This window comes from Clavelina lepadiformis, chromosome 8 (genome assembly GCF_947623445.1).
Source record: "Clavelina lepadiformis chromosome 8, kaClaLepa1.1, whole genome shotgun sequence".
NCBI classification, from domain to species: domain Eukaryota; kingdom Metazoa; phylum Chordata; class Ascidiacea; order Aplousobranchia; family Clavelinidae; genus Clavelina; species Clavelina lepadiformis.
The window spans coordinates 18,924,334-18,934,769 of record NC_135247.1 but is presented as its reverse complement, the minus strand read 5'-3'; the positions used below and the strand labels follow the sequence as shown (position 1 = coordinate 18,934,769).

Here is a 10,436-nt window from a genome sequence, read left to right as displayed (position 1 = left end):
CGTAGTTTATACTGCTGATTGGACTTGACAAGTTAAAAGGCTACTTTTGCTTTATTGGTTGCGAATGAACCCACACGGCAGTAATTTACGACTTAGACACACCCCGAAGCACCAGATATAATTACATTAGCTTCGAGTGATTTCACGAAAATCGTAGCATCAGTGAAAACAAAATAAATTTGAACAGAAAATTTCTTACATTTCAAGTGTAAATTTAACTTTTTAGAAAAAATTTCCGTAAATTTGCTCCTTGGCAGAAATACAACGTCAAAACGTTGATTGAAAGTCAATAGGAAAAAAGAAGACATTTCAGTGAAACGTATCGGTCAATCAAAAGCCAATCGAAAACGGCTCTCCTGCTCCATCTTGCGTTCGTTTACTTGCCTGGTAAGCTGATCGAGCTTCTGCTGGAGGGCGCCAGAGTTGGAATCCAGCCACTGCAAGGAGTCCATATGGGCCGAAAGAATCTTGGTGATCTGGTTCACCTGCGTGATACATGACGTAGTTGAAACGTTAAAAGGAGCCAGGTCTGTGCCCTACGATTGTTAACTTTCAAACAATTCTGTATAATATGACAATATACACCACATTTAGTCTTACAGTGTCAATACACGACAGATGTGATGTAAGTGCGTAATATAAGACGTGGTTGAAAAGAAACAGACAAGACACCAGCAATAAAAAAACACCCTGAAACTGTTAACTTTAAAACAAACACAGGACTTCAAGTCAAGTCAAGAGACTACTTCTTACTGGATTTGAAGCGTCAGAGGGCGCACTTGTCGCATTCACGTGATCGATGACCTCTCGCAGGTCTTGGACCATCCTCTTCAACTGACCGTCGATATTCTCGGCCAGGTTATACCTGGAATATCGACTTCAACTTTGAGCGATGTTTGTGTAAAGTAAAGCAATTTTCAATAAACATGTTTCTTTTAGGCTACTGACGTTCGTTCACGTTCCATGTCCGCGTGATGAGTGTGCACGGATGACCCTAGTGACGGAGCTTGCTGTCGTGTACTTTCCTCTAGAGGGAGCAAAAGATCTTCCAATTCCTGTTGTTGGGTTTTGATGAAATCGAGTTCCTGGTTCAATCTATCCTGGTTGCTTTTGACTTTCTCGAAGTCGCTGTTTAAGTTGGTTATCTGGAGAAGAAGTCACTGTTAATCTAGATTCTAGAGGTTGTGAAGTAGATGGCCTGACCCCAGCAAACTAGAACTATCCAGGAGGCTGGTACCATAGTATGTCTCAACCTTTTCTGAATTGTCAATGAGCAGTTTGTTCCATGCATTGACTTGCGTGGCTTGTGTGAGGAATAAGTGCTCTTGCTGTTCAAGCTCGCTACTCCACTTGTTGATTTTAGTCTCAAGGTCTTTGTATGTCATCGATGACGAAGATGCGGCAGTTGATGTTGCGGTCCCCGACGCAGTTGAAGATGCTGTTTGAGGCGACAACTTTTTTTTAAGTATATGCCAGTTGAGGAAAACATAACTTTAAATTAATTATTAACAACTTTTGCTACTAATACTTCAGCAGAGAGACTCACACAGAGCAGATGTAGCAGCTGTAGTCAGACTAAACCCAGCCAATGGTGCTGGCTTGCTGCTACTGCTTGCTGGGGCAATCGCTGTACTGTTGCTTGTGAATGGCGTAGAAAGTTTAATTCCAGTTGCAGAGGATGATGCGCTGGTTGGAGCCGAAACAGAAGCTGCATAGATATGCAACAGAAGAAAATACAAGTTGAAGAACATCTACACCAACATTCTTTAAAAGATATTTGATATGTTGTAATTACTTTGCGTGAGGATTCCTAGGCCCGGTTTGGAGGATACTGCCGTGCTGCTAGTTGACGACGCAGTGGGTGCCAACGATGGCTGGTTTAATGAAAATAAACCAGTAGATGGCACAGGTGCTGTTGTTTTGGTTAAGTTTGAAGCTAAATGAAATTGCAGGAAATGTTTATTAACTACCAGTATAAAAACAAGACTACAAGAGTGACGTTACAAACAGAAATTTGTCAAAATATTATCAGAAGAACGCTGTTAACTTGCTCTACCTGTTAGTAACCCTGGTGCAGCTGCTGCTGAAGTTGTTGTTGACGCACTTGCCAGCTTAAAACCTGCTGAACATCAAAATAACATCAACATCTTACTGGTCATGATCGGTATCAATTTACTTTCACTCACCTCCAGGTAGTTGGAACCCTGACACAGTTGTTGTAGGAGCAGGTGCTGCAAAAAGAAATATTCCCAGCTAATATAAACTTAAGCACAAGAGAGAATTTAACTGTCGGCATATTCTTCTGCACTAAAGCAAAGGTTCAAGGTTAATTCAACCCATAGACAATGCTACCCAGGTCGACCCAACTTAGATCTGTGGGTTGAATTGACCGACCACCTGAAATAATACCTGTTGCAGCTGGAGCTTTTAACCCTCCCAACTGAAACCCAGTCGCAGCGGATTTTGTGGTGCTATCTGGCACTGCCAGTGATATGCCAGCTTAAAAAATATCATCGATATTGTGAATAAAACAAAAACGTTCACTCGAGCAAGAGAGTTTGTGTAACCAAAGTATTGTTATAATTTCTAGCATCCAACCTGGTTTAGTGGCTGCAGAAAAACCACCAATTCCAAAAGTTGGCTTTGACACTGTCTGCTGGCTGCCAAGCATAACGCCGGCACCGGTCAAAGTTGAAGCAGCTGATGACATTGCTGGAGTCCCACCAAAGGTCGGAAGGGATTGAGTGGTGGCAGGGGCTGGGGTAGATGTTGACGAGCTGAATGCACCTTGGCTTTGTGGTGCGCCGCCACCAAAACCAAACCCAGGTGTTGTTGTGGTTGAAGAAGATCCAAAACCGAATCCAGCTGGGGCTTTAGCTGCAGCAGTGGATGCTGGAGCACCAAATGAAAATCCACTGGGTTTGGTGGTGGAAGTGGCCCCAAATCCAACTGATGGTTTTGTCGCTTCGGTGATGGGTGCCGCCAAAAACGCCGATGACAACTGAGTGGTGGGGGCCGGGGTGCTTGTGCCAAACCCAAAACCGACCGTGCTAGGTTTGCTTGTTGCCATCGACGAAGAAAATGAAAATGACGACGATTGTGCTGCTAAAATAGAGACATGGCACAAATCAGAATTTTAAGGAATGACACAGACAATCGAAGAAATTTGCAACATTGTGTAATATTTCTAAAACGCTCTCGTCTGAGAGAAACAAAATAATATTTACGTATATGTTATATATAAATTTGGAAATGTTTATATTCACAGATTGCATTTATAATCTTTGGAAAATAGGATTCCTGAGTTAAAGCGAGATCTAAAAAAATACACATATACACCAACAAAACATGATTATATAATATCTATGAACCTGTCGTAGCTGCCCCAAATGAAAACCCAGCAGCAGGTGTGCTAGCAACGGGAGCGTTAGTTGTTTTCACACCGAAACCTATTTTTAAGAAGCAATAAGAAATGTGTATGATGTATATATCTATAATTAAAACAGGTTTGCAATAAACATACTCACCTAAGCTAGACCCTGCAGAAGGATTTCCAAATGAAAAAGATCCTCCACTGCTAGTAGTGGTTCCAGACCCAAACAAACCTTTCGCTGCAGTTGATGTTTGACCTAAAAAGCAGGAAATTAAGTAAAATATGTAAACTGGGCTTTGTCAGCTGATATTACCAGAAAACTATTAGAAAAATTTTACCTCCAAAGGAGAACCCCCCAGTTTGGGGGGCGGCGCTGCTGGTGGTGCCCTGACCAAAACTAAACCCCCCTCCTCCTCCTCCTCCTCCACCGGATGCGCCGAAGCTAGAAGAATGTAAGCAAGTATGAGGCTTGAAACTTGTTTGGGAGTACAACTGGACAAATACCAAATTGGTGGCAAGGAAAGACAATCAGAAATATACAAGATACTCACGAGAAGCCGCTTCCCTGAGTGGTGGGCTTCGATTGGTTTCCGAAACTAAAACTCATTTTTTTAAACAATAGGCTGTGACAGACACTTGCTTTATAGAGATAGTGAAATAAAATACATAATCTTTGAGCAATATGCTAAGTAATGTTTAGAAAAGTAAAAAATCCTTCTGGGCTGCTTCAAGCATCAAGCGGGTTGCACACAGAAAGTTTAAAATATGCACAGTGCCACATCTGGTCATCAGCCACACACTGCAAACTTTAGATGATAATTAATAATTTAGCCGCTTAACTGCCTTAGCTATAACATATGAACTGACCATAATGGAAAGCTAGGCTGGAAAGCACGGCGCTATCATATTCGATGAGATGTAGGAGGTGCAGGGTTAAAATCAGGGTGAGCAGATGCAGAACAAAAATTGGGGTGCAAAATAGTACATTTTTTATTTTCACACTAAATTATAATATTAGACAAGAAAACAAAAGTTCGTTATTTGAACACCAACTTATAATAAATAAATAAATAATTAAGGTTTCAGTGCATGCAACGGTGCCAAAATATGTGTCTTTGTACGCACAATTTCTAGTCGAAAGCTGCCATATTTTTATAATTTTCCAGTCGAGTAAAATGAAATAATTGAGAACATGATGAACATCAAAATCCCAAGGTCAAACAAGGTCATGATGGTATGGTCAAACGTCCTAATTAGGCGCACTTTTTTGGAAACTTTCCAATTACATTTACAAGTTTGCTTGTGTATCAACTTGTAATAAGTCACACTTGGGTGAACGATGGTACCTTCCTACACTTAGTAATAATAAAACTTTTAAATAACAGCAACTACTTTTCCAGTAATTAGCAATTTCCACTGCGATTTTATTGCGGACCAAAAACATTATATTAGCCGCACTGGTCCCCAAAACATATGCAATGGGTATACATGTTTAAAAAATGATTCACTCGATTTGCTTCACGAGGCACATGCCAAATAAACGGAACAGACGATGCACAGCTAAATATGATAACGTGCAGCTGTACTTTATGATTATTCTCGGTACCTAACTAGCTCAGAAATTAATTACTCACTTTGGTAAATCTGCAACTTCCTTTGTTTATTACTTCGTACGCCTAATGCTATTAAGTTGCAATTGCAATGCCACTTACGGTTCGAATTAAGACTCAATAGTTTTTGTTAATATGTGTTATGTTTGGAGAAGGTAAAATGTAAATGTCGCAAATAGTATTGTCTGCCAACAATAGAATGGCGTGCTGTTAATATCAAAGTCAATTATCTGCCTCTTTGAATTTCTTGGCGTGTGGCCGAAGACACCAAACAAAAAAAGGAAAAACTTCAGTCAAGCAAAGAGTTATCTCAAGACCATTCAGGTGACATGCGTTTTTTTAATGTGCAAACCGCAAATGCGTACCAAATTCAAATGCACGTTACTGCTTCTGACTCTGCGGAAGATTTAAAAATGTTTTACCTGTGATCGAAGACTAAGACCCCCCATTAGTAAATGACATAATAACTTTTTTGAATTTATCAGCGTAGAACGTGCCACAACAAAGTTCAGACAGCCAATACGAAACATGTTATTTGCCTAAAATCAATATAGCCTGACAAAATATGTTCAGATGACAAGGTCAGACCACATGCAATGAGCTTATCTTTAGCATATGGTTAGATCAGCGTGGTCCAACTGCAGGCCCGCGGGCCAATGTTGGCCCGCGAGCACCGATTTTTTGGCCCGCGAACTGATAGTCAGCTTTGATAGTCGCTATTGTCGAGGAAGAACCTCGACCGCAGATGTCACATTGATCAGCATTTAATAGCTAAATTTTGAACTATTCTAATTTCAGTTCTAATATCAATATCACATTGTTTTTCAGTTCTAATTTAAAAACATTGGCCCGCAAGATAAAAAAATTTTCTGATTTTGGCCCGCGATGAAAAGAAGTTGGACCACGCTGGGTTAGATGAAAGATAGGTCAACAAAAAGACGATAATTTATTTTTGTTTGTTTCTTATAATGACCTGTGCGCATTTTTTGGGGACAAATATGTGTGTGCCCGATTTAGGACGTTTGACCATATGAGTTTAAATATACCTACCAACATTTTTCCTCATTCGTGGGGCAGGCAGGATGAAACACAGTGGTTACAAATGCTTTTGTTACACCATTGCGCCTTTTCATAAATCATACTGTTAATCTATTTTACAGTTTGCCTACTAGTCTATAACTTTGGGAAAATCGATCCCAATTACCTAAAAAACCGATTATTTCAACGTATGTAGATCTTGCAGCACAGACTGCAGAGTATGACAAGAACACACCCAAGATTTTTTTCTAAAACAGGACAAACTGGGGTCAACGAAAAAAGGAGCTGCTAAGTTTTTCTCCAACTTATAACGCAAAATTACTGTTTAAAACCGATATCTTTAAAAAAATACGGGATGCCCTGATTTTTTCCCAATTTCTATCGTAAAGGGCCGCACCTTGCCTGCACAACACCGGACAGGCTTGGGCCACGAGTCGCAAGCACATCAGCTGCTTCCTTGCACACAAAAACTTTGCTTCTGCACACACGAGATCTTGGCGAAAAATACAATGCTCTGCATACAGTTACGCAGTGCTGAAAGATAGGTGGTTATTTAGGAGGATGGTTAAAATGTTGATTTTAGCTATAAGGTTTTGCTGGAGTTAGATTTGGATTAGGCCTAGGAGGTAGATTTAGGTTAAGTTCAGGTTACTATGTTATAACATGTAAGTTAGGTTACGAAGAAACAGTGACAACTATTTCACCGGACAATTTTCAGGTCTAGTATACAACTGCACAACTACATTGCATATTTGTACACTGGAACCCAGCTACTGAAATTGTGACGTCATCTGGTTGTGCACTTGTCTACTATAGGCCTGGTCTCATAAACTGATGGCATTAACTTACTTAACGTGAAAATTAGTGGCAATTAAACCTATAAGAGAAACAGAAAAGGGTTATTTAATGCTAAAAGATCCTCACTATTTCTTCTTAACTCATTAAGTTGGCGATCCTGACTTCTGGATCTGGTCAAAGCTTGCAAAGTGCAAACTGGACGCGATTATTCTTTGATTGCGAGTTTGCGACACGGCACGGCAAAGCGGTAAATACTAACCTACGGAAGTGAGGAAATGCGGAAGTAAAAAACTCCGCTAATCTACGGAAGTGAAGAAGTAAACAAAAAATACGAAAGTGGTTTTTATTAATTTTTTCTATTTCACTGGAATTTCAAAATAAGACATGTTTGCATAAGATTTGAAAGTTATTTTAATAGATTTAGGTTACTTTGTGAGACGTCAAAAATAATATAAACCATCCTTCTTTATAAGCCACCTCTGAATATGCCCCGCACGTAAAGACAATACGACGCTGCAACTAACAATGGAAGGAAAAATTATAAGTGTTGTATTTATTTTTCAATCGATTTTCTTTGTGTACAATATACATTTGGTTATATAGCGGTATTTATTATTAATACTTTTTTTGTAAGTTTTATCCATATTAAAAAATTTGAAATTACCACACGACATCCAGCTTTACCACCACATTTACAATAACCTCAGCCAGTCTAATAATGTTTTTCACGGCATCGACGCTCAACAGCAACCAACAAAATCAACTCAATGGCATGCGCGTAGATGTATTTGTAGGCCTATATTGCGAAAACAATTAAAATCGCTCGGCCGTGACGAAACACCATTGATCTCTGTCTGATCTGTGTTTATAGAGATCAGTGCGAAACGAGCCTTCTGTTGTTGTTAGGTTTCTATGGTAGTTCTTTTACCATCAACTGTGCGGTACCAAGCTTTTTGAACAATATATTAGACCCCTGCGTATAACTAAGCTTGTGATGCAAGAGCTGGGTGAAAAATTAAGCTTGCCGCCCAGAAAAAGAATATGAAAAGGGAGTAAAAAACGCCGCCTGGTCTGGTTGCATTTGACATGAAGCATACTGTGTGCTACATATTGTACTTTTTGCACATATTTCGAATTGTTTTGCAACAGATTGATAGTTGAACAACTTTTCCTTTATTACGTCATACATTTTTCTCATTTTCGTTTATATGTGGTAGTGCAATAATAAAAATGACCAGATTTCAACAATCAGCACTGAAATTTAATTTTTGGATTTAGCTCACTTACAAAATGAAGAATTTAACGACGTATCTTAGTTCTTAACTCCGACAATTGCATTTTGAAATATTGTGCCACTATATGAGATCGATTTTGTCTGATATTTTTGTTACCGGACGTGACGTAAAATACGTTCCGGATATTTTGCAAACGTTTGCCGAGGAAATGCTTCAAAGACTGCTACGTCCACATGTCGATTTGCTATAGGTTGTTTAGCTAATTGCTTGTTAATTATGAATGAATTAATTATGAATCAGAAAAGTGTTTATTACGACGGATGAAACGTGTAACAAATAGCAAGGTGAAAATAGCAAAATAAATTTTCGTATTCTCAAATTATTTTTTACCCAAAATTGCAGTAGCCTGGTTCAATATTGTTAAAGATCACCATTGTCGGAGATAGGAAGGACTTGTTACAGAACCAGCATCGATTCGACCACTTTAGTAAGCACCAAGCCACAGTTTAGACGGAAAATCTAGACACACGCTTCAAGTGCAGACAGAATTCATACTGAGCATGCCAGAATGCCGAGGAGATAAGCTGAGTTTTTCCCACATTATGCAGCTCTGCGGTGTGTTGTCAAAACCGACCTTAGCAATAACGAGTGAAAAGCTTAGATCTGAATAAACCGATTCCGTTTAACGCAAAATGCCTGAAGCGCAAGAGAAGAAATCAGGAAACATGCCAGTCTATGAAATTGAAGCGCGAATTTGTGCGACATAAGCGAGTTACTGTTTGATGAAGCTTTTGATTGGGATGGAAACGGACTTTGTGCATTGTATGTTTTATGGTACCGTTATAGGCCTACAGCGGCATAGCCTATCCCACTCTATACTGTATTACTTGCCTAATTATGGTAAAGGCAATAAACGTAACTTAATCACGTAGCTCATACAGCGCAGCAAAATGGCCTCGATAGCAACAACTTTCCATCTGTTTTTTAGAAAACTTGCGTCTGTGTAATCAAGCGCACATAGAATAATGCCCGCAATGCTGAAGATTGTAGGAATATTTCTCTCATTCCTGGGCGCTTTAATGCTGTCCCTTGGCTCGCTGATGGCCAAGTTGACGCAGAGAACAACGGCCAGTCAAATCAACTACCTTGCTTATTGGTTTTCTTTTATCATATTTCTGCCCGTTTATAACTGTCAATCAAGAAGAGGTCACAAAAGCGGAAGTTCCGTCTCCATGAAGCAAAGCGCTTTCACCGCCGTTTTCCTTCTGAGCCACGTGGTGTCCAGTGGCTGCACATTCGCGGCCATGCAGTATATAAAAGCTGTTGGTGACGTGTTGGCATTATGTGGGTTGTACCCGATGTGGACGCTTCTCATGTCTAGAATATTTCTGAAAGGTACGAGAAGAAATTTGTAAGAATTAAACGAAAAATGTCTGACTTACGAAACAGTATTTCTTGTTTTACAAAAAATTAAGTAGCGTAATAAACAGTAATAGCTACAAAGAGCTTTAATTGAAAGGAATAACTTCACCATTGGGGCATATACAGTATTCTATAGTTAATTAATGATGTTTTGCAGAGAAGGTTTGGATTTGGGAGCTTATCATTGCGTTGTTAGTTATTGCCGGAGTGGTTTTAATTGCTCGCCCTAGCTTTTTATTTGGGGGAATCACCGAACCTGAAAACAATGATCAAGCCATCGGAGTCGTGTTTTGCCTCGTGTCATCAATATTCACAGCTCTTACAATTGTGACAGCAAAGAAATTGGTAAAAAATGACTTTCTATCAACGCAAATGTTTTTAAGCGGCATAGTTGGAATAGCCGCGCTTTTCATATTTTTGTCGCCTTTGCCAGACCAACTTTTTGTCCCTTGCCTCAGCGATATGGGCTTCGTGTTTTCTGGCGGGTTTTTTATTTGCTTCTCAAGGTTTTTTGTCTTAACAGCCGTAAGGTACGAAAAGCCGGGAACTGTCATGATTGCTTACAGCTCACAAATTGTTGTGTCTTACCTTTTCGATGCCTTGATATTACGCTACGATTTACAACCTTTGAGCTTGTTAGGTGGCGCGCTCGTATTATCTGGCATAATAGTTCCTATAGCTATCAAGTTAAAAAATTCCAGAAATCTAGACATCGCGAATTGATGAAATCATTATATTGGGTTTATCATCTAGTTTTGAGCGATTTGTTAATCTTGTTTCAATGTTGTGTCTTTACCAACTTTTATTTTCATATTAAGACCATTAAACATGTCGGGCATTAATTTAAGCCTACTTTTCATAATTTGTATATACTTATAATAACCTACACTACACCCGAATAACTGTGTTTAATAGAACAACTTATAATTCTTTGCAGGCTTCTGATACCAATAGTCATTC

The 10,436-nt window shown here is 39.4% G+C and overlaps 2 protein-coding genes across 6 annotated transcripts; one reads left to right on the top strand and one right to left on the bottom strand.

Moving 5' to 3' along the window:
* Nucleotides 1-32: 32 nt before the first annotated feature.
* On the bottom strand, nucleotides 33-6,989 carry LOC143468497 (uncharacterized). 4 transcript variants are annotated; one of them, XM_076965759.1, is made up of 15 exons: nucleotides 6,034-6,989; nucleotides 3,925-3,969; nucleotides 3,712-3,815; nucleotides 3,528-3,629; nucleotides 3,372-3,449; nucleotides 2,599-3,102; nucleotides 2,410-2,499; nucleotides 2,187-2,231; nucleotides 2,057-2,122; nucleotides 1,796-1,936; nucleotides 1,547-1,708; nucleotides 1,254-1,438; nucleotides 949-1,145; nucleotides 754-865; nucleotides 33-485 (listed from the first exon to the last, which is right to left on the bottom strand). In XM_076965759.1, the coding sequence occupies exons 1-15, from the start codon at nucleotides 6,114-6,116 to the stop codon at nucleotides 327-329; spliced, it is 2,073 nt and encodes a 690-aa protein (XP_076821874.1). In that variant the 5' UTR covers nucleotides 6,117-6,989; the 3' UTR covers nucleotides 33-326. The 4 variants fall into 4 exon arrangements, with proteins under 4 accessions (XP_076821874.1, XP_076821872.1, XP_076821873.1 ...); XM_076965757.1 differs by having other exon boundaries at nucleotides 2,599-3,105; nucleotides 6,034-6,988; XM_076965758.1 differs by having other exon boundaries at nucleotides 2,057-2,119; nucleotides 2,599-3,105; nucleotides 6,034-6,988.
* Nucleotides 6,990-8,307: 1,318 nt separating this feature from the next.
* Nucleotides 8,308-10,369, top strand: LOC143468532 (solute carrier family 35 member G1-like). 2 transcript variants are annotated; one of them, XM_076965818.1, is made up of 3 exons: nucleotides 8,308-8,398; nucleotides 9,043-9,449; nucleotides 9,634-10,369. In XM_076965818.1, exons 2-3 carry the CDS (start codon nucleotides 9,080-9,082, stop codon nucleotides 10,197-10,199), a joined length of 936 nt encoding a protein of 311 aa, XP_076821933.1. In that variant the 5' UTR covers nucleotides 8,308-8,398; nucleotides 9,043-9,079; the 3' UTR covers nucleotides 10,200-10,369. The 2 variants fall into 2 exon arrangements, with proteins under 2 accessions (XP_076821933.1, XP_076821932.1); XM_076965817.1 differs by lacking the exon at nucleotides 8,308-8,398 and adding an exon at nucleotides 8,442-8,876.
* The last annotated feature ends 67 nt before the right edge of the window (nucleotides 10,370-10,436 follow it).